General features: G+C 44.3%; 1 protein-coding gene across 1 annotated transcript in view; it reads right to left on the reverse strand.

The window, feature by feature from the left end:
• Positions 1–22,422, reverse strand: part of TCP11L2 (t-complex 11 like 2) — a 40,983-nt gene extending 18,561 nt beyond the window's left edge. Inside the window, exons 1-6 of the mRNA XM_025927036.2 lie at positions 22,283–22,422; positions 13,693–13,877; positions 11,182–11,317; positions 7,459–7,579; positions 5,956–6,176; positions 3,667–3,803 (exon numbers count right to left, since the gene is read on the reverse strand). Of these exons, the coding sequence (XP_025782821.1) occupies positions 3,667–3,803; positions 5,956–6,176; positions 7,459–7,579; positions 11,182–11,317; positions 13,693–13,849 (772 nt within the window). The 5' untranslated portion in view covers positions 13,850–13,877; positions 22,283–22,422. The remainder of the gene's footprint in view (positions 1–3,666; positions 3,804–5,955; positions 6,177–7,458; positions 7,580–11,181; positions 11,318–13,692; positions 13,878–22,282) is intronic.
• Between the last annotated feature and the right edge of the window lie 1,758 nt (positions 22,423–24,180).

The raw sequence follows: 24,180 nt of genomic DNA on the forward strand, positions 1-24,180 counted from the left end.
TCTTAGAAATTACCTGTGGTCTGGCCCCCTCGGGGTAATCTGTTACTCTTTCCACGGGTAATTCAGTTGTTGGACCTGATGTGGTCATCTTGTTGATGTTGTACATGTGACCAATCAGTGCCTAAGACTTGTAAATCAGGAAATTACATAAAATCTCTCTGTTGGCAAAATAAACTCTTTTCTGAAATCAGTTCAGAAATCTACAGTACTCCTCTCTATTAACTTTCCAATAATTATTTTATAAAAATCACATACACAAAAAATCCAACTCTTCTGTGCTTCTGCATGTTCCTGTGAGGCTCTTATTTTGATATTAGGGCACAGTGGCCGACTTTTGGCAAAGTGACTTGAGGATATAATTAACAGCTGACGTACACTCTGCTTCCTGGACTCTTGATTTCTCTGGGAACATATTCAGAGCTGGGCAATAATGACCTATATGCACAACTGGATATATTCTATTCTTAAATCTCTGGAAATATCCAAGTCAATGTGAAACGTACAAATGCAGGTCACTAAGCCTGAGTTTTAAGGACAGAAACAAATCATTTAAGATGATCAAAACTGTCATTCAACCCAATATTAAGGAATTCGCTCCAAATGACAAGCTATCTTGATTCGAGACATGGAGACATTTGCACACACACGTACACAGGCATACAAATGAAACCAACCAGTAACGTGCTGGAAAGGAAAACACTGCTATGAACATAGTTACCGTAGTTCAGGTTTCAGATTCAGGTTCTATGCAGGGTTCTGTTTCCACTAATCCCTCTCTCCCTTTAAAGCTAAAACAATACAGCCCTGAAGTCACAGAATTTTTGTTGTGGAAGGATGGTTGGAAGTCATCTAGTCATATCCACCACTCAGTGCTAGCGCCCCCTCTGGAGATCCCCCAAAGGCGGTCAGTGTCTCATTTGGAGAGAGGCAGTGCTGCGTAGTGGTTGAGCGTACAAGATTTGGGGCAGAGACATGTCTGGGTTATCCAGGCTTCAGCAGTGACCTGGGGTAAGTACCTTAACCTCAATTTCTTCATCTGTAAACAGTGAGTGATAATAGTACCAGTTTCACAGGGCTATTGTGAGGCTTGAATGGGCTAATCAGAGTGTTGGCACATAGTAAGGACGTAGCATATAATAAGTGCTCAACAAAATGATAGCTAGCACTGAGTACTATTAGTACTAGAGAGGCCCATTCCAAATTTAAAACAGCTGTAGCTGCTATAAATGTCAAAACTGGCTGCCTGCTACTCCCCTCCGTGGATCCTAGTCTGCCCTGCAGAACTTAACCGTAAGTCCCTGATTCAATACCAACAGGGAAGGCAATGCTCACCGCCCAGGCACATCCCGTTACCAAGCAGAATACACACAGCTTCATGGACGGCTCCTCATGTGACCCTTCGTAACCCATGCCCTCTTCCCTGGACATGCTTCAGGCTCTTGGAGTCCCTTTAAAAGTGGCACTTGTTTGGTTTTGTTCACAATTAAGACTACCCTACTGACTATCTTAACAGGAAAGCTCCGTCCAAGAGGGGTGGGATGAGGTGGGTGGGTCACCTAACGGCCTTATATTGTGGTTAATTACAGCCCAGAAGCCAGCGTTAAGAGTCTGCCAATGAAGGAATCAGTCAGCCAGCCTTTTACCAGCTGTGCACCATCTGGCATCTCAGTTTCCTCCCCTGTGAAATAAGGGGTCTAACAGTACCTACTTAACTGAGTAACTGTGAGGATTCATTGAGGTACTACTTTGTCTACTCCCAGTCTCTCTTGACCCCTCTTCCAGTCCAACTTTAATGCCCACCAGTCCATCGCAACTGCTCCCATCAAGGTTATAAAGGATTCTCATACAGTCATACCCACGGTCAAGCCTTGGCCTCCTCTTTCTTGACCACTTAGCAATACATGACATAGCAGATCATGCCTTCACTGTCTGAACACTTTCTTCACTTGTCCTACAGAACATCACCTGCTCCTGGCTTCCTTCACTTCTCTGGCTGCTCTTTCACAGTCACCGTTGCTGGTTCCGTCCCTTCCTCTTGAGCTCTACTCATTCCTAGTCTCTTTTGCTGGATCCGTCTGCTCTTGTCGATCTCTAGATGCTCTAGAGTTCCAGGTCAGGCCCCTTCTGTATCTACACTCACTCCCAGGTAATTTCACCCAGTGCAATACTGTGGATAAGAGTATGAACAGTGCACACAGACCACCTGGGTGAGTCCCAGCTCCATAACTTACAAGTTGTGTTATGGAGGCAAGTGATCTAACCTCTCTGTGTCTCAGTTTCCTCATCTATAAAATGGGGGGTAATTTCCTGAAGTTGTCACAAAGATCAAATTAGTTAACACAGGTAAAGTGCTTGGCATATAGAAAGCATTTTATTCAGGTTAACTATTATTCAGTTTTTTGGCTTGATCTATCACAAATATGCTGGTGAGTCCTGAATGTATATCCCTAGTACCCACCATTCCCCTGGACTCTAGTCCTTTATATCCAAACACCTACCTGACATGCCCATGTTGATGCCATGAAGATCTCAAGGTTCATATACGTGAACCTGAACCCCGATCCCATACCATCTCCTTACCTGCCTTCCCCTAGTTGCCCACCCCACTAACAACCATCACTGTTCACCCTACTGCTCACGCGAAAACCTTAGCATCATCACCTCCTCTCCTTTCTCCTCATCCAACTTCCAGCAAATCGTCTTGTTCAACTTTCAAAACACATCCAGAATCTGACCCCGTCTATCTACTTCCACCACTGCCAGATGAACCATTATTTCTTGCACATGCAGCCACAGTACCGCCTACATGGTGCCCCTGTTTCCCTCTCTGCTCCCGTGCCATCTATTCTCTCTCTACCCGGGAGCCAGGGCGGTCTTTAAAAATGCAAATCACATGTTGCTCCCCTGCACAAAACTCTCCAATGACTTCCTGTCAACACTTGGAATAAACTCTAAGCTCTCATTTCCTAGCAAGGTTCTGTGTGACCTGCCTCTGTCTACCTCTTGGCCTCGTCTCCGCCCACTCTCTCCCTGCCCGCTCTACTCCAGCCACACTACCTGTGGTGTGTCTGTCCAACTTCACACACACGCTTCTGTCTCAGCGCCTTCGTACCTGCAGCTCCCTCTGGCTGGAATGTTCTTTTCTCACTTCTTCATATGCCCCTTCCTCTTCCCTTTGCAAACTCTGCTCAAACGTTCCTTCTTAGAGAGGTCTTCTCATCTCGGTCTACCTTGTCTTAAAAAACACCACCTCCCCCACTCCTGCCCCATTGCTATCTGCCCTTTTTCCTACTTTTCTTCATAGCACTTAACACATCTGACAATACATGCTTATTTGTTTGTCTGTCATGCCTACTAGAATGTCAGCTCCCCAGGGGTCACAACATTGTTTTGTTCACCGCGGTATCCACAGCAACTGGGATCCACAGCAATCCTAGTATCTGGGGCACAGCAAGTGCTCAATACATATATATTTTTTAATACATGAAGAAATGAATAGTGCTTGAGACACAGCAAACAGCTATAAATTTGTGATGTCGATTTTAGAAGTTACAAAAATGTTTAACAGAAAAGTCAAAATTCTTTAGTGACACTCCTTAAGATACCAAAATATAACGCATCATATTTCCACTTAGTTTCAACATATACACATTATATTGTACTTACTTGGAGTTTCTTCTAAAATTTCTTGGAACTTGGTTCTCTCATAATCCACCAACTGGCGTTGAAGATGTGGTCTAAGACTCCTAATTGTAAAATTGACCATGTCCATTTTCATGAGGTCCAGGACATGAAATATTTGTCTAAAAATTTTAGAGTGAAAATAGTTAAAGAGGTGATTAAGAAATTAAGCTGAAATTCATTAACTGCAATCTATTTTACAGGCTGGAAAATATAAACATCCCCCAAATGGTTTTGAAATTCCAACTGCCATTGGCAAGGTCACTTTTCATAGAAGGCATTACACATGCATCCCAAATTTATTCTTCACAGATCTCAAGAGTATTTGCTTTAGCAAATACAATACCTCCAGCTGATCCATTACACCCAGCAGTGAATTGGTAGACAGTAGAAAGCATAAGCAATGAGTCTTAACAATGAGACAAAGATTCAAGAAGGAATTTTCACTGGAAAGCCCTAAACTTTTAAGGAGTCTGCACATAGTGTACTTGGTTTTTCCTCCTAAGGGAACATGGGTGGGGTGGGGAGAAAAGAAGAAAAAGGACAGGGAAGTAAGGCACAGGGGAAAAATACTTCAGTTTCGAATTGGGCACGCCTGGGCTCAAATGCAGCATTGCAACTGACCAGCTCTGTGGCCAGGCATAAGTTACTCAATCTCTCCGTGCAAGTTTCCTCATCTGTGCAAGAAGAGACAAGATCAGTCTTGGAGGGATGTTGTAGAGAGTCGATGAGGTTATGAACGCATCATGGAGGGAACAGTGGTCCCCAGTAGGTGCTCGACAGATGACCAAGATGAAGACCACAGATGTGATACCACACGTGGGTAATAAGGTAACTCAGAGCATGGATTCTGCAACTGAAGAGTCACTGTATGCCAGAGCTGAACACAACTCTACGGGCACATACAGCCCATTTCACCAATGGAGTAAAGTATGACTTTGAGAGGTTATCGACTTGCCCCAGTTAGTAATGTAAGTTACCTGCTCTATGCATACCAGTTTCCTCCTCCTACCTTTCCAATACTATTACCTAAAACTTAATTTTCAACGTGGCTGTATTCACAAAAAAAAAAAAAAAAAAGGTGGGGGTGGGGGGAGTTCCTCTCATTGGTGAAAACTATTATAGACTCGTCTTTCCTCTGGGATCACAAAGAAGTTATTGTTTATACAGCCAGAATTAGACCCTTACAATTTTAAAGTATACCTCATTTCCTCAGGGAAGCAGTGGCAGAAATGGTTAGGTGACCACCAAAGGTCTGTGCTCTTTTTCCACAGTGTATATTTGTGGCTAGGGAAATGTATTTCCAGACAGCAACCACGTTTCCCAGGCCTCCTTCAAACTAGGTGGGACCACAGGACTGGTTACAGTCAGTGGAATCTGTCTCTTCTGGGTTGAAGAGGTTGAACACTGGGTATGCCTTCCATGATCTCTTTCCCATTCACTAGCTGAATGTACAGGACTCCAAGGGCCTTGGGCAACAGTGGGATCAAGGATAGAAGGAACCTGGGTCCCCAAATAACATGTGGAAAGCTGCCTGACCAAGAACCCCTGCTTCAGACTGTGACATGAGAAACTTATACTTGTTAAATCACCAAGAGTTCAGGGGTTATGTGTCATAGCAGCTACCATTACCCTAACTCATAAAGACCTCTTCCTAGATCCTTGACTGGATTAGGTCCCTCTGCTAGAAGCTCTGTTAATCCCCTGTACATCCCCTCCCATAGCACTTACCACAATTGCAATTCCTTGTCCGAGGTCTGTTTTCCCATTGGACTATAAACTCCCTGGTCAGAGACTGTATCTGTCTTTTTCCTCACTGCATCTCCAGGGCCACCCCCCCCCCCCCCACACCAACTAACAACTTTGTTAGGTCATTCTATCTGAAAATTCTATGTTCAGGGCAAATGACTGACTTGCTCCTTGCTTCTCTGGTTTCTTCTAGGGTCAAGGATTCCTTTGGAAGACCAGAAATTATTCTGTGTTCCTCAATTCCCACACTTCCCTTTTGAATGAACTGAAAGGTACTCTCAGAAAATGCAAGCCGTGAGCACCTGTCTGGCTCAATCGGTTAAGCGTCTGACTTAGGCTCAGGACATGATCTCACAGTTTGTGGGTTCAAGCCCTGGGTTGGGCTCTGCGTTGATAGCTCGGAGCCTGGAGCCTGCTTTGGATTCTCTGTCTCCCCCTCTCTCTCCCTGTCCTGTGCTCGCTCTCTCAAAAATAAATAAACAAACAAATAAAAAGAAAGAAAATGCAAGCAGGGAAAGTGCTAACCTCAGCACCTCCACGATGTCGTTGGTAGCCTTCAGCTCTCTGATGTCGTCATCTCGCACAGGAGCACAGAGCTTTCCCATGATACTGATGACATAGTTGGCCAGGCCTTGGATGTCAACAGCACTGTGCTCAGCCTGCTGCCTGATTAGGTCTGTGTCTAAAACTTCACATATCTGGTTGCGAAGCCGGTTGCCGCCAGGAGTCAGAAAAGAAAGGAGAATCTAACAGGGAAAGGAAAGAAAAGTTACTGGCATTCTTACGTGAATAAGGGTTGTCATTTTTTATTTCAGTGTCTAGAAGACCAAGCTCCTTGTCCATATTTTAATGCCCTGGGTGCCACAGAAGTCTACACTGACTGGTGGTGGGTCAGAGGAGCACTCCAGTGTCTCAAATCTAAAAAGAAAGCTCTACCTTCTGCATTAAAGCCCCCCTCCAACTTGCCACTACTCATGGGAAGTTACTGAAACTACCAGAATGAGAGCAACTGGCAAGGAAGCAGTATTACTGAAATAACTTCAAATAGTTTACAAATAAACCACGTAAGGAAGGAATGGCTCCAAAGAACCCTTTAAAAAAGAGCAAATGAGGGGCGCCTGGGTGGCTCACTTGCTTAAGTGTCCAACTTCGGCTCAGGTTATGATCTCACTCTCACGGCTCGTGGGTTCGAGCCCTGCATCAGGCTCTGTGCTGACAGCTTGGAACCTGGAGCCTGGAGTCTGCTTCGGATTCTGTGCCTCCCTCTCTCTCTGCCCCTCTCCTACTCGCACTCTGCCTCTCTCTCTCTCAAAAATAAATAAACATTAAAAAAAAATTAAAGAAGAGCAGATGGAAACACCCCATGGGCTACGTTAGTATATTTTACGTATAAGATATTTATTATATATTCCTTAGGCAACCTATCCAGAGTATTCACCACACAGCAGACACTGTGCTTACACACACAGCACATGGTTAGGAGGACGGGCTCTGAGCCTGAGCACTTCAGTTCCAATCTCTCTCCATCCCTCAAAGCTGGGTAACCATGGGCAAGTAAGGGAACTCAGCTCCCTTTTATTCAGTAAGAGTAACAGTGGTAACTACCTCACAGCATTATGGTAACGATAAATGAATAATCTAGCGTATGGTATAGAGCAAGGGCTTCGTGAATGTTCACTAAAACTCCGCCCTATCATTTAAGTCTTACAATTCTCAGAACGCTAAGACTGAAGGATTGGAAAGCTGTTGCTAAACCCATTGCTAAACCAGGTTTCTAGCTCCTGAGTCTGTGCTCTTGACTTGCTGTGACCAACCCCTCTGTGTGCTAAGCGTCACCCTGCGCTCGCTCCTTCCACTGCCGGAGTCCCCTTGCCTCCACCCCGCCCCGGGAAGTGCACTTTGGAAAACACCCTTCCAGTGACCGGACTTACTCAGTTTTCCAAAAAGAATCTCCAGCACCCTTTGAAGGACACAAAAACAGTCTTCGGGGAAAAGAATTACTAATTAATACAGACAACATCAACTTGCCTCTCTGATTTCTTCAAACAGTTTGATGGCATGTTCATACTCCGGAGGCTCGGCATTCAGTTCTGACTGCAAGACGTCCCAGAAGGCCTGGTGGACAATGTGCTTCACTCGACTGGCCAAGCTACAGGAAGGAAATGAATTGTTTTTAAAAATAAGCACTATTTTTCCTGATTATGAAATAAATGTGCTTATTGTAGAAATATTACAAAATTAAGAAAAAAAAACAGAGAATAAAAATGGCCCATAATCTCATTTTAATCTTTTGACATATTTCCCTTGTTCAATGCATGTTTTTATATAGCTGAGAATAATCTATAGGTATAGTATACACTTGTGTCATTTAACATCCTGTCCTAGGAGTTTCCCCTCGACTTTAAAAATGCCTTCTTGCTACAGCTTTCAGTAAGTTCTTAAAATTGTACCTTAAGGAGATGCCATACCTTGCCCAGCTGCTCTTTGGATCTTTAGACGTGTTCTAGATTTTTGGTCTGAGATATGGAAAAGTTGCTCTTTCCTCAACAGCTAAAGTTTCATTGCACGGAATAGAACAGGTTGGCCCCAAGGAGACATGCATGGGACAGGCTGCCAACCACAGCTTAGATGTCCCATTTAAAGTTAGCCAGACCACACTGCTGGAATAGGAACCTTCCCAGGAAGAGCTCACAATAGAATAGGTGGCCACTTTGCCTCACCCCTTATGTCACTGCACTAAAATAGATGCACATTTAAATACACATCCCTACTGAACTCCTACACCATTTGGCAACAGTTTTAGGAAAATCACATATTTCCCTGCACTGTACTTACTTAGGTGTCTCCATCCTGTACATGGCATACATCTCTCCCAGGCAGAGGCCGTAACTTCTTCTAAGTACCTGCCACTGTACCTAGCACGGTACCTGGCATACAGTGAGTGTTTGATGAAGGCATGATAAATAAATTAATAACTTCATAGTTATGCACATGTCCTTATTTTTCCTTTTTAGAGTACAAATAGCTAAACATACAATAATGCTATGAGACATTAAAATCAGCTTTCTGAGGAGTGTGAGTTAAAATTGCTTCCATAACTGCAAATGCTATATTCTACTCAGCAACTTTAAATGTTAAAACTTATTCTAGTTTCCTGACTAGATTTACTCAGCATAAATGCTATTTCTAGTGTTGACCCTCCTGAGCAACTTCAGAACAATGAGAAAGACAAACACTGCTGGGATGGACTTTCACTCTTGACTTTACCAGCCTTATGTACGTGGCTTAAATGGATCGACCAAGGAAGAGCTATAACTTTACAGCTCCTGCAGGGACATCAGAGTTTAAATGTAAGGTTTCCTAAAGGCTGAAAGATATTTTTTAGCTTTTTAATTTTCTGGAGGATGATGGGGGTGGGGGGGGAGGGGAATGAGATCAATCAAATCATTTACAAGCATTCTTGCTGGGTATCAGAAATCAGACGTATTTTGCCAAGTCTTTTCCCCCAAAGACAATATTTAGTAGAATATGAGAGTCAGCCACATTTTAAAAGGTAACAACTTGGCCATTTGTAAAAAGCCATCTGAAAAATCAACAGCTCATAACATGCTATTTTATTTTTAAATAAAGTTAGTTGTCCTAAGTTTGCATTTTGCTTTCCTTGCTCACATTTTCCAGCTAAGGCAGAAAAGGAAGGAGAGAGGTATTCCTATTTCCCAGAGTATCAAAATCCTTATGGTCCAGGCGCTCGGATGCCCATGAGCACGCATTTGAAGCGTTTTAGTCCCCATCACGTCCTTGGGGAACGTGAGGCTCAGAAATGGTCTCAGCAGAGCCAAGATTCAAATCCAGAGTCTGCCTGATCCTCAACTGCTTTTGCTATGGCCTGTATTCACAGCTTTTGAATTTAAAGCACAAATACTCTCACACTGTAAACTTCAAGCGTTCATTTTTATCAGTCAGTCAATAAATGTTTATATGACATCCAATATGTGCCAGGCCCTGTTTTGGGTGCTGCGGTTACTGTAGTAAAAAAGAAAGTTGTCTGTTCTCAAAAAGCTTATCTGTTAGCAGGGACAGAAAGACAAAAACAAAACACATTAAAAATGAATAAGGCAATTTCAGAACCATGAGGAAGACAGAATAAGACAGTGTGGTACACAGTGATGGAGAGGGTGCTGCCTTCACCGGGAGGTTGAAGAACGCTTCTCTAGCACAGTGACCTTTCAGTTGAGACTTGAATGAGGAGAAAAAAAGCAGCCAGTGCAAATCTAGGGGAACAACATTAAAAAAGAAGGAAGAAGAAGGACAAAGTTTCTGGGACAGGATCAAGCCAGTATACTCCGAGGTCAGCAAGGAAGCCAGTTTGGCAGAAGTGCAGCAGGCAGGAGGGACAGGAGTAAAAGACGTGGTCAGGAAGTGGAGCCTTGCTGCCATACTTTCTGCCAAACATATGGGTTTGTAGAAGTTTGGGTTTCGTATTCTAAGTGTAATAGAAAACCACTGAAGGATTTTAAGCAAAGAAATGACCTTCTCTGATTAACCCTTCAGAATGATCACTCTGGCTACCATGTGAATGGAGAGGATGGACTATGGGGGGCTAAGGATGGAGACAGGGCAACCAATTAGGCCTGAAAGAGTAGAGGTCAGACAATGACGGTGGCCTGGCCTAGGGGTGTAGCAGTAGAGTGGTATGAAGGATCGTGGTGAAATGCAATTACCATAGAAAACCAAACAGATACACCTATTTTGGCCAGTAATCTTAAAAAATATTAGTGATTATTATGAATAATGTCCTCAGGAGCAGGAGGACTACAATCTGGATTTTAAAGAAGGAAAGTTGTTATGTTTCCTATTTTTCCTGCTTTAAAACAAATAAGCATAAAACCTCTAAATAGAATCAAATATTACATGTTGTCTTAACTGATAGGAATGCCTCTGGATTTATAAATGATACTGTGAGGTTGAAGATTTAATGCCATTATTCATGAGCTAACTTTGCCTCTAAAGATGACTTACCTGTAGTTATGGCCTCAAGCCTTTTCTCTTCTCTGTCCCAGGGAATTTATGAGCCAACAAAGTCAGAGAGGTTGAGGTAGGATATAGGGTGTGGCTCTAACTAAAGATCCCCGGGTTTTGGGGAGGGGGCAGGGACTGAGGTTAACCAGGGGTGCCCATGTAGTTGTGATTCCTACCACCAGACGCTTCTGGATCATCTGTTCTTAGCACTTCGGCAGCTCAGCTACATTGATTTATCTTTTACAACCTGAATATCAGTTTTTAATAAGTCAATCTGCAAACATTTCTTGAGTACGTACTGTATGTCAGGCATTCTGCTAGGCAATGGGGATAGAGCCCCAAATGATATAGACATAGTCCTTCCATTACGGTGTTTTGGTCACATGGGAGAGACAGACACTGAACATAAAGACTTCTTAACAAAGGGAGGCAGAAGGGGCAACAGGAATCCTTAGGAAGGGGATTTAATGTGGTCTGGTATGCTCAGGAGTGTCAGGAAACGCTTTCTACAGAAAGTGACGTACACACTGAGTTCTAAAATTATGGGTAACATGTACCCTAGAGGAGGGTTTTGAAAACAAGTATAAGACCGTGTTAGAGAACTAACCAATGTTTACTCTCAGTGGATATTTACAAGACTTCTAGGAATCAGTGTGAACGTGTGTGTATGTGTGTGTGTGTATGTGTGAGAATCTGCAGCTCAGTTTACACACACAAATGCCTCCGGGTTACCTGTTCTCAGGGAGGGCATCTTGTTTCAATTGAAAGTTCTCATTTACAGCAATTTCATGAGCAAGTGTCATGTTTGATAAGTTCCTTGCTGCAGCCATCACTTCGTCAAATGTTACTACCCTGGGAGGGCTTGTTGCTGAAAGAAAAACAAAATCCAGTTCATGTCACGGAAAAGTTGTCATCCAGTGAAGCCTCCGAATGCAGACACAGTGTAAGTTATCCCAACATACACATGCAGGGTTTTACAAGTAAGAAGAATACATACTAAATTGGGTAGATTCCTCTGCTTACTTACTACTTAAGACTTCAAAAATTTAAGAACTCCTTTGATAGTTTCAGTTACTCTATTGATAAAAAAAATTCTCAAGTGTTTTAGAGACTATCTTATTAATAGAAGCTATTATAATTACCTTTCTTTTATTAAATCACCCTATATTTTAGTACCTATTGATATCTGCATTTATTACACGTACTCTGCAGGAACTTGATAAGACTACTTTTATTCTGTAATTCATAACTCATTAATTTAAGCACATTCAAAATGAAGTAACTGATTTCTTAAAACTATAACTTCTAAAAGTATAGGTGGTATAGCATAATGCTTGGGTTTGGCTCCAATTTTTACCAATTGGTTGTTATCATTCGACTTCACTAGGTATAACATATCTCCTCATAGGGCTGTCTTGAGGTGATTAGTAAAGAAGAACATAGTAAGAACTTAATAAATGTAGATGATTAAAATAAAATTAATCTGGTAAACTGGATAATTTACTTTTCAGTCAGAAGTAGTAAATAAAGAATTATTCTGATTATTTCTAAAGATTATTCTAGAAAATTGTTCTAATAAGTCATGTCTTTTAAAAATCACTATTGGAACTCTTAGCTTCAATTACTTAAAAATCATTTCCTCAAAAAACAATACTGACTGGCAATATATTGCTACCTAAAATAATTTATAAAAGAAGAGGAGAAGGAGGAAGAAGAGGAAGACCATGAGGAAGAGGAGGGGGAAGAAGAGGAAAAAATGGTGATATATGGAATTAGCAAAGTCCCTCGTCAAGATGCCTAGGTACCCTGTTGGAGGCATCAATCCCATATATATAATATAAAAAATGACAAAAAGCACAGAAAGCTGGGTGACTGCTAGTTAATTCTTTTCCCAATTCTCTGGCTCATTAAGATTCTTCTCAAAAATGTCTGTACTCTGGGGTCCAATAATCCAATTGTATCCAAAGGAATTCCTGGAAAGGCTTTATGTACCATAAAGCACTATTTGTAACAGCCAAAAAAAAAAAAAAAAAAAAAAAAAAAAAAAAAGGAAATTAACTAAATGTCCAATGATAAATCAATGATTAAATAAATTATATAGTCATTTGATGAAGTAATTTACATTTTTTAATTAAAAATTTTTTTTTTATTTTAGAGAGAGAGAGTGAGCAGAGGAGAGGGACAGAGGGAGAGAATCTTAAGCAGTCTCCAAGCTCAATGTGGAACCCGACATGGGGCTTAACCCCATGAACCGTGAGATCATGACCTGAGCAGAGATCAAGAGTCAGACACTTAACTAACTAAGCCACCCAGGCACCCCTAAATGTTTTAAAAGTATATCCTCATAGGTAAACGATTTAATTATAATTCTAAGTGAAAACAGTCTACACCTACATATACACATGTGTCAATGTGAAAAATGAATGTGACAAAGTGCTGCCAGCTGTCGCTTTTGGGTGATATAGGCAAAATCTTTTCTCTACACTCGTGTACTTTCCACATGTTTTAAAAATGAGATTGCACAAATTTAAACACAAATGAACAAACTTTTTGAAGTGGGCATTTGATTATGTTGTTGTTTCTTTCTGCATTTGCTTTGTCTTTTAAGATGTTACATTTCCTATACAAGATGTCAATTAAAAAGCTAAAGAAGAAAAAGAAAAAACGCTGGCTTTACACACCTTTAGAGCTGTCACACACAAAAGGGGAAAAAGACGTCTCCTGCACTGTGGCCACTTTTTGAACTCTTTCTTACGCCCCTAGTGTAGTAATTCTCCTCGTGGCTACTTTTCTGGGGTGATTTGCACAACAGTTTTTGCAATCAGTAGGAAACCCTTTAGATTATTTCACTTCCTGCCTGACCCTTGAATTGGGGCAAGTTTCCTTTCATTTAAATCGGCAATGATTAGAGAAGACCAATTTGAATTTATCCTTGAATGTGTCCAAGAAGTGATCTCACGAGGGAGTGGCTTTCCACTGCTTAAGAGAAAAGACAGGTGGGGTTTATGGACCTGATTTATAGCCAAAGCAAAGCATATCAGAGACTGTAATGAAAATAAAAATGGTTAGGTGGTAAACGTTAGTGGCTACTTACTTCTGCCTTTGCAGTGCTATTATGGTACATCTAGAAACCGGGGGAGTCTATACTTTGCTCTCATTCATTTAGGAGTTCTAAAATCCAGCACACATGTCTAGAACCACCTCCCCTCGGCCACCCCTAGCCCCTGCTCCCCGTCAGCTTACAAGCAGGAGAGCTGGATTTGCTGGAAGAGTCGCTCGTAAAACTCTGCCTGGAGCACTCAGAGTCACTGAGGGAAGCCATGCTTTCGGAAAACCGGGAAGAGTCTGAATCGCTTGGCTGATCTTCACCCACACATTGCTTCTCACCATTGAAGGGCATTTTGTGTCGCGCGAGTGTGGGATAACACCTGTGTAGACAAACAGACCCTGTGTCAACACTCTGTGGGGGTTCCACTAGCATCACGGATGCTTCTTCCAACATAGACGGCTTTGCCCACATGTGTCACAGTGTTGGAAAGGCCCCAGAAGATAACCTCTCCTTTCCCATAGCAGCCCGGCCACGCCACCAAGACTGCCTTCCAGAAAAGGGACCCCATAGCCCTAAGTGGGAACTTACTCAGGACATACGCAGTGTGAATGAGGAGCAGCTCTCAGCAATAACAGATCCCTTAAAAGTGTACAGAAGACACACAATCTCTCTCTTCCTGGGTTGCTAAAACATGGCAATTTAAGAGTATGAGAGGATGGGGCACTGGGGACAGACCACCTAGGTTAGAAGCTGGTGCTGTCTTTTGCCATGTGCCCTTGGGAAAGTCACTTACTTACCCACCTACCTCATGAGTAAAACTGGGCTGAAAGACTGAATTTATAGGGTTCAGTCTTGAAGATTAAATAGGATTAATCTTAATAAAGTACTTAGCATGGCACGCAAATTTTAGCTATTCTTACTGTTCCTTTGGCTTTGTTTTAAATAAAATAGTTTTGAAATCAGCCTCTTTGGTTCCTTATGAGCCCTTTGGGAAGGGAGAAGACTAATTAAAATCTCTGGCTGGCAAGTCTGCACGTTCTCCATTTTCCCATGGACTGCCATCATATAAAGACTAAAGCCTGACCCTGGGTCTGCATTTGACAGTCGACTAAGGACCCGCTACCACCCCATGAACAAACAGGCATCAAAGATCCTGATTCACAGGTCGGTGGAACAGACTTCGGGACAAGGGGACTTACCATGCCGTAAAACCAGTCCCTTCACTCTATCTACATCCAGTGCTGTTCTGGAACATCAGATTGCCTCCCAGACAAAGGCAGGGCACTTGGGCCCAGTCACCCCCTAGAAAGGGGATCCTGGGCACATGGGATACCCTGGCCTAAGCCCAGGAGGCTCAACTAAAGCCCAGCAGGCACTGACTCTGATATGTGTGGCGTTAGCTGAAACAGAGAGGAAACTTGGGCCCGAGGAGGAAGGCACCTCAAATCCTGAATAGACAGTAATGATAGTAAGGATTCACTGAGTCTTTAAATCTGAACCAGCCCAGGCAATGAGGTATACAGAGCTTTGAAAGCTGCAAGAACTTGAAACCACGGCTGCACACAGTATGTCTGGAAATCCTGAGCGGTTTCTTCAAATGATTCCTTACATATATTGAGTGCGCACTGTGTCGCAGCACAGGGAAAGGTAACAGTGAATGGAAGAGACAGGGTCCTACTCCTCTGTCTCTGAAGTCCAGTCACCTACACCTGTGTGTGGCAGAGGCCAGAACATGAGAAAATGGGAAACAAGGCATTGCTGAAGCACAAGGAGAGGCCGCATGGGACTATGGGGGAATCTAGCCTTTGTTGAGAGACATGGTGCCATTTTTTTATCCCGTGTGTGGTAACAGAGACAAGGATGAACCTGAGAGGGACTTATTAAAAGGTCAAATGCCCAAGGGCATTTGCCCCTGGCCTCCCTTAAACAACTTTCTTCAGCCCTGCCAGTTGTAAAAGTGTGCCCTTGCTCGGCCCATCATTTCCACAAACAGAAAAGCGTTAATTGGAGGCTGACTGTGCCAGGAGTTGAGTGAAGCCGCCAGGAAGCTACCATGTAGAGATAGTTGCCTTATCCTAGGGTCCCAACGTCAACTACCACGAACACAGGCTATAAGATAACCTGGACCCTTGCAACTCCGGTGGGGAAATAACCTCCTTTACCACAGGCAAGCTAGATTCTACTTGAGGTTTTTTTGTTTTTTTAATGTTTATTTTTGACGGAGAGGAGAGAGAGAGAGAGAGAGAGAGAGAGAGAGAGAGAGAGAGAGAGAAGGGGCAGAGAGAGAAGAAGAAAGGATCCAAAGCAGGGTCTGTGCTGAGAGTGGAGAACCCAATGCAGGGCTCGAGCTCACAAACTGTGAGACCATAACCTGAGCAGAAGTCGGATGCCTGACCAACCACCCGGGCGCCCCATTTCTATTTGAGCTTTAATTCCCATCTGCCGGGGGGAAGGGAATAGAGGACAGAAGAAAGGGGTCTGCCCTAACTCTTCCACTGCCACCAAACCCCAATCCTAAATGGAATACTTGCCCTTCCCTCTAGATTTCTCTCTCTCTCTCTGCCAACATTTGATGTCTCACTGATGGCACTTCTTGAAAGTGCTACCTTCCTCAGGAAGCCTTTACCCTCTGGCCAGAGTGAATGACAGACACTCTTCTTTGTACATCTGCAACCACGTCCCGAATCTCCACGACAGAGCTGAGTCCCTTGTACAGTTATTTTCCTCCCATGGCTACTTCTGACTCTCCTTAATAAGGCAGGGACTGTGTCTCGTCCATCGCCAGTGTCAAGTACGTGACAAGTATTCACTTGGCGTCAGCTGAATCGGAATCATTGAATCCCATTTGGTACAGCTTCAACCAGAACATTCGCAAACTGATATCACACACTTGCAGGCCTTGTACCGTGAAAGTTCAAGCACTGGAGCGGGGAACCTACCACCTAAACTTTCTTTGTTAGGTGTAAGACTCAATATTCCCTGATCCTGGCCACGCTCTTATTTATCTTAAACTTGGTTTCCGTCTTATTATTTTTTGCAGTCATTCCACTATAACAACTGTGCTCTGTATGCTCTGCTCTTAATTTTCCTTCACTTTGGCTGTTTTTCCAAGTAAAGGTGAATAAAAGCTTTCATCCATTGGAATTTATGAACTGGGTTAATAGTTATTAACTGTCCCTTTCATTTTTCTACTCCAGCCGAACAGCACACTTTGTAGGTTCCTTAATTGTGTTTAACAAGGCAGCAAAGTACAAAGGTTCAAAAATAAAAAGATGTAGGCTAGGAGTTATAAGTCTAGAGTCTGAGGCTTGGGTCTGTCATTAATTTGCTGTGTGACTTTATGCACATCACATCGGCTCTCTTCGCCTCATTTTTCTGAGCAGGTTGGGCTGGCTATAAGGTCCCTTTCAACTAGGAATTGCTAAAATGCTATAAACCCAGAGTTCCGTGAGGCTTCACTGGAAGTTCTGAGACATTAAATGTGCTTACAGCAGACATACTTAATGTGCAACTGTGCTTCCCTCCAACAATTCACTGGAAGTAGAGTTTCTGGCACAGGGGATGCAACAGAAAACACAAAATAAAAGCTTCAAAATGTTTAGAAACTCTTGTTTGGTTGGCAGAAGCCTCCACAGCACAAATGGGCTTTAGTGCATCCAAGGAGAAGCTTTTCTTTGAAGCCCAAATGCCCATTATTATTCTATAAGGAAAACGGCTGTTTTCTTAAGGCATACTAATAACACCTAATGCATAGGGCAAGCGTGAGACTTCATTTAGTCAGTATATGTAGAGTGCTTGGAACAGTGGCTGACACAGAGAAAACTGGATACAGATGATGACTATTATTAGTATTATTTGCATTTTTTCTTGTTACTATCATCATCATTTCAGGCATTAAAAACTACTCTAGAGGGGAGAACTGTTTTATCCCATGATGATAACACTGCTAGTAAACCCAGGACAGAACTTTTGCGCTTGTCTGAAATACAAAAGCTAAAAGCAAATGGCCCATCCCAGTGTAAATGGTCTTCTGCAAGTTCCTGCACATCTGTTCTTACTTTTCTTGGTCTCGGGTTTCCATAGAAGTCATCTGGGGACAAAGCTACTTGACTCAAGGCCTTGAGGGTAATTAGACTGCTTTAAAAACGATTTTGGATTCTTACAACAGTGATAATAAAACCAGTCTATTTCTTTAAGAGAGGTAATGCTTCTCATACCGACAAACTTAGATCTACTTAAACTTCACCACTGGGAATTACAAGCAAACCACACAGCTTTTCAGAAACACCACATCTCATCCTACCTGCAGGATTTACTTACTGGCCAAAGGTAAAGTCAAAGGTGAAAGCAGCGTATAACTCCAAGCACAGCCTCCAATACTACAGTGGGTCACCATCAAGGAGAATAATCACATTTTTCATTGCACTGTTCTTCATTTAATAATAATAAATTCAATATTATGGAATTCCTTCCAAGACCAATGACTGGGATGCAGCAGATACTTAAACACTTATTGTTGAATGAATGGCAATATGATCACTGACATTTTAGAGAGGAGGGAAATGGGTGCAAGAACCTGAAGGGGACAGTCCTATGTCCCACCACAGATGGAGGCGAAATGGGTTGATTCCTTAGCCTGTGTCCACACTACCAACTTCACTTCTTTATTTCCTTTTTGTAGCAGACTCATCTGCAAATGCTCCTGCATGGGTTCAGGATTATAAAGATCCACCAGTGACAACGCAAATGTCCACGTCCAAGAGGCAAGAACACTGGCTCTGGAGTCAGGTGGTCTGGGTTCTTGATCCTGATGCTTGATATTTACTGACTGGAGAGAGGGAACTCTGGTTTGCCATTTGCAAAGTGGGGATATTAATACATCTGCCTCGTAGAATTGTTGTGAAGATGAACTGAAATAGTCTATGTCAAGTACTTGAGCTCCTAGGAAGTGCTTGACAGCCAACTATTATTTTATTACCACTAGAAGAGATTATGATTTCCAAACATGTCAATGTCATAAAAACAAAGAAAGGCTGAGGACATGTTCCGGATGAAAAGAGACTTGACAATTGAGTGTAACAGATGATCCCAGACTGGATCCTGTACCAGAGGGGGGAAAAATGCTATTACTGGGTCAAATGACAGCAGGTAACAATACCTGAACCTACTGTCTGTGTAACAATGTTAATTTACTAAAGTTGATACATGTACTGTGATTATATATTTAGGAATTAAAGGCCATGATGTTTGCAACTTTCTCTCAACTAATTTAACGAGAGAGAAAAAGAGAAAACAATAAAGCACTGCAGCAAAATGTTAACAGGTGATTATGAGCAAAAGGTAGACGATAGGGAGTTCTTTGTACAGTCCTTACAACTTTTTCTGTAAGTCTGAAATTATTTCCAAGCAGAAAATTAAAAGAGAAGTACTAAACCAAAACTTCAAGTCTAATTCAGAACAGTCTGGGCTCCTGCAGTTTTTAGATTTTGATTGTTCCCACTGCTGGGATAGTTAGATACCACTCTATTACAAAAGCTCTTCTAGACAGACTTGTCCCAATGTCCTTCTTGAACAGTGCCTAGAGAATAAAACAGGAAATAGGCCAGAGCCCTTCAGAAGAGGCAAAATAAATCATCCCTTTTAAGAGCTCATCTCCAGGTGGTTTCCCTTTTCTTAAGAAGTTTCCTGGCAATGGTTTATATTCCTCTGTGATCCGGCCTCTACCCACCTCATCCCGTATCACTCTCCCCGTAACCCTTCCTGCCACAGACACAATGGCTTTCTTCAGGTTCTTCAGACCTGCCAAACTCCCCATTCTGGAACATTTGCACCTGCTAGAGTCTCTCCGCAGCATCCCGTGTCCCCCACACCCCGCCCCGCTTGTTCTCCCCGATCTCCATGTGATTGGCTCCTTGTTGTCATTCAGATTTGAAATTAAATGTTACAACTTCAAAGTGGCCTTCCCTGATATCCTCACTCCATCTAAATCAGCCAACTAGAGCTAGGAACACTTCCTGGGATAGAGGGAGAGCTCAAGGAATATCGTTGATGAACAAATTAGGCCACACTCCTATTCATATTACCACTTAGGTTTTCCTTCTCTCCTGCCTCACTCACATTGCTCATATTCCCATTATGCAGTCACTTAAAGTACTATAGTTGCTGTTTACATAACTGGCTCCCCACTAAATTTTAAGCTGCTTACAGGAAGGGCTGTCTCCCCTTTCCAATTCCAAACACATTTTCCAGTCACCAATAATTCAAACCAGCAGAGACTTACAGTTCCAGAGCTTAAAGCAAGGTTTACATCGTGTTTTTCCATTCTCTTAATGCTCATTGATAACAAATAATAACAATCAGAGCTAATAGCTATTGTGTGCTTATTATGTCCCAGCCCCCATAAGCATTTTAAGTGTTTTATCTCCTTGAATCTTCATTATAACCTTGCTAGCTAAGGTATTGCTATTATCCCTATTTTATATATAAGAACCTGAGGCTCAGAGAAGTTAAATTACTTTGCTCTAGGGGTCACAGCAGTGGCAGAGGCACAACTCTAATCGAGGCCATGGATCCCTAAAGCCCATGCTTTCTACCACTCTAGGATGGCTGGACAAAATGTAGTGTGTTGTTCATTCTTTCCATTCTCAGTCTGCCAAATCGATCTACCCAACACCACGTGGACACTTACATATGTGGTAACGAGCTGACCTTACCCCGGGGTGGCTGCTCAAAGTGCTATACCATGAAGGGCATCACTGAAAGAGTCTATTATCCAAAACAATTCTCAACCACCCCACTAGAGTAAAGGAAAATCCTCTATCAGGGAGCCGTTCTTTAAGCACTGCAAAATCCCTAGTTAAAACTCAAATATCATCAGAAGTCTTAACTGCTTACAACTAGTATCAAAAACATTTTGAGGTGAACTACACAGATTTTCCAACAGCGCCATGTATGAGGAATGGAGACCATCCGGTCAAGGTTGGGTGGTGGAAATGAGAAATTTCACGAACTATCTAGTGGATGTCATCCTTGAAGACCAGATCAAGGTCAAATGCAAAGACAGGCATTCACATATGTGTAGTAAAGGGCAAGGAGTCAGAGGAATAAGACTGGGTTCTGAAGGAAAAAAAAAAACAAACTGTAGATGGTATGGAACATCTCCATCTTCTGCAAAATGCTGCTTTAGAACCAGGCCCAGCCAGCAGTGCTAAAAAGTTACTCATATGCAGCAAGGCATAAACCACAGAGCAGAGAGATAGGTTCCTGCTCCATTCAGCTACAGAATGCTGGTCTTCATCAAATTAGAGCCAACAAAGAGCTAGATAAAAGCCAACAAGCCAGTCATTGTCTAAGAAAACAGATGTTCACGCAACACATAACATTACAGCATCGGGGGAAGGATTTCTAGGCACTTTTCACACTTGGAAACACTTTTCCTCACACCCCTGGCTGGCCTGTTTTAGTACCTGTGCTTCCTCCTCTGGGGGCCCCAACCCCTCACAAAATGGCATTGAAGCTGCTTCCACATGTGACTGGGTATCTTCAGCCCTGGGCCACTGCATGTGAGGCAACCTCCACCGGCTGCCAGAATGATGGATGAAATCCCTGGAGGCAAGAGGAAAAGGCAGGCACGGAGCCTCCTAAAGTGGGAACCACAGCGATAACCTGGTTATGGTAGCAAAGAGCAAGGTCTCTGGCTGGGCTGGAGACCATGGGGCCCATAGGGATCTTGGGGGCTGAGGGGCCCACTGGGGACAAGGACAACTTGTCTGGTTTCTCAAGGTTAATGTAACAGAACAACCACCTAAGATAATTATTTCCCAAACTTCAGTCATTTGGGTACCACTGTTGACGCCTGTTTCCACATCTCTACCCTAATTTGTCAATCACCGCTATGTTGACTAGATTTTTGCATTTGAATACTTTTATTTTAAAAGGAAACTTTAGATCATTGTGAAATCGCTCCTTTAATGGAACAGCTTTTCCAAATACTAACGAAAACACGTAACCATGCTCGTCCACGTGCCACCTCCAATCTGGGCCGTCCGTCCACCCACCCGGTGGAGCCACCCAGAGGAGCAGTTTGGGGAAGCACAAGCCATCCCCGAGAGGCCAAGGGTTCGAGCCCGGGCCCGACTGGCATCTCCCGCCTCTTCCCCCAACTGACCGTAGAGGGACGCCCCAGGAGTCTGCACACCCCCAGGCCAATCCTCCAGCCCCCCCTCCCCTCCAGCAGCACGCTTCCTGTCAAAACAAACCCTTGGGGGAGGGGACGGCGGAGGCAGAGCAGAGTGCCTGGGAAACCCCGGCAACAAACCCCAAACACACGCTTCGAGCCGCACCCAGCCCCCACCGCGGCCCGGCTCGCCCACCCCAGATGGGCAGGGGGTCGCAGGCGAGGCGGGCACCTTCCCGGGGCCCGGATGGTGGAAAGCTGTTCGCAGCGCGGTCGCTGGCACGGATCCAGCAGGTTGTAAACGGCGGCCAAGCGGCCGCGACCCCGCAGCCTCCGGGGCCCGAAGCCCGCGGCCACCCTGACACCCGCCGCGGCCACTCTGTACCCGCTCTCCGCTCCCACGCGGGATGGCGGTTTGAGGTCAAACAAGGAGATGGGGGGGAGCAAGAAGTGGGACTTTAACGCCCCCTGGCACCGGCGTCCCCGGACAGAGTTCCGAGGTGGGTTGGGGGAGGCCCTCGGCTGCCCTGTGGCGAGATGTCCTCGTCCACCCACCCGGGTCCGGCACCTCAGAACCCGCGACCCCCTCCCCCGGGATGGATACGCACCGGGTCTGGCGCGGAGACAGGCGGAGGAGAAAGGCGACTGAGTGAGCCTGGATCAAGGATCTCTGGGTGTCCCCTCAACACCGCTCAAACACCTGGAAAACTCACTCACCATTCCAACAACCCCCAACCTCCCCGCCCCCCTCCCCCCCACGCGGTATTTAAAGGGCCGGGAGGGACTTCGAAGAGTCAGCCTAGGCGTAGCAGTGTAACCTGCGAGAGGGGGAAGACGGACCACGGGAGAGGGGGAAATCCAAGCACTTCAGGCTCCGATAGCAGAGCTCTGACAGATTTGATTTACTACCTAACATTTTTCCTCACGTTCGCATGAAAGAGGTCGAGAAGAGCTTGGATTGACGGTGTTTTGCATGCCACAGGAAACGGGCCCCCCCCCACGGGCTTCAAGTGGTGCAGTCCGGGGAACTGCTAGGGGCGGGGAGAAAAGTGTTTACGGAACTGGGGCAGCCGTGCCACTGGGAGCTCCCGGAGATGGAGGCGGGGCTGTCGGGAGCTGGGGGGCGGGGCCTAGGAAGGGGAGTCCGGGGCGGGGCGGAGCGGGGTGTTGGGGCGGGGCGAGGCTGCGAGCTGATCCACTCGTGGTTCCTCCCGAGAAGCGCAGGACTGTTTTGGCCCCCGGGCGCACCTGCGTGGATAATGGTACAAGCTACCCCTCGCGGGGTGGAACTTCTACTCGAAAACCCCTCATCTAGACGGGGCGATCCAGATTGGGTGCCCACCATCACGCCTTCCGCACAGCACAAGCCAATAGACAACAGGGCAAGTGCGCTCCCACGCGCGTCAGCAACCAGCCGTGTCACCTATGTTTGTGTCTGCACCTCCACATAAACACCGGCCCAGATTTGCATATGGTTGGACTGAAAGATTAGCTTTTGGGAGTCACACCCACCCAGGCTCTCTGAAGACGTAAACTTCGTGTGCACGCAAAAGATAAAGCATCTCACTTCCTCTAGAGTGCTTGGCAGCACCTCTCTGTTCGACAAGGGTTAATGTAAATAAACAGTCCCAGGGTGGGCTCTGTTTAGTTCTTGTGGGTGTGCTTCAGGATGTACAGAAACAACATTCCCCCAACCGCAGCCATAAAAACCACTGTGTCTTCTGAATATTGGCATTGCTTGGGATATAGTGTCATGCAGTGAATTTTGCATAGGCTGAAGTATTTCAATTTCGTGCTGAAATCATGTCCGAATTGTGGAAGCAAAACTGAACCAGACAAGCAACATTTTAAAGGAGGATAGAAAGTTATCCTTGGGGCTCCTGGGCTGCTCAGTGGGCTAAGCGGCTAAGCGTCTGACTCTTGATTTTGGCTCAGGTCATGATCTCACCAGATTGAACCCAGGGACCAGCTCTGTGCTGACAGCAAAGAGCCTGCTTGGGATTCTCTCTCTCTGCCCCTCCTCCCTCTTTCTCCCCCCCACTCAAAAATAAACAAACCGATTGGATTCTCTCTCTCTCTCTCTCTCTGTCTGCCCTTCCGCCCCTCCCCCGTCGAAAATAAACAAATAAATGTAAAAAAAAAAAAAAAAAAAGGCCAGTTATCCTAGATGGAATAATTTGGTGTTACAACATGGACTTGTTTTGGGTTCAACCCTGGCTCTGACTTAACTACCCGTGAGATCTTGGTCAACGGATAACAATGATAACTATCTCATCCGGTTATGGTGAGGATGGAACAAGATAAAGCATGTGAAGTGCGTAGAGCTGTACACAGTAAGTCTAGTCAGTGTTAGTTATTGAAACTATTAGGCAAATCACTCTGAACAAACTTGGCTGATCTCTATAAACTTGTATTTGTGTTTCCTTATGCCACTCTCTCTTCCCTTCTTCTAAAATATGTAACTCGATACAAACCAAGAGATTAAGGAGAGAATGCTGTTGCCACC

This window comes from Puma concolor, chromosome B4 (assembly GCF_028749965.1).
Source record: "Puma concolor isolate L17-30 chromosome B4, mPumCon1.1.hap2, whole genome shotgun sequence".
NCBI classification, from domain to species: Eukaryota; Metazoa; Chordata; class Mammalia; order Carnivora; family Felidae; genus Puma; species Puma concolor.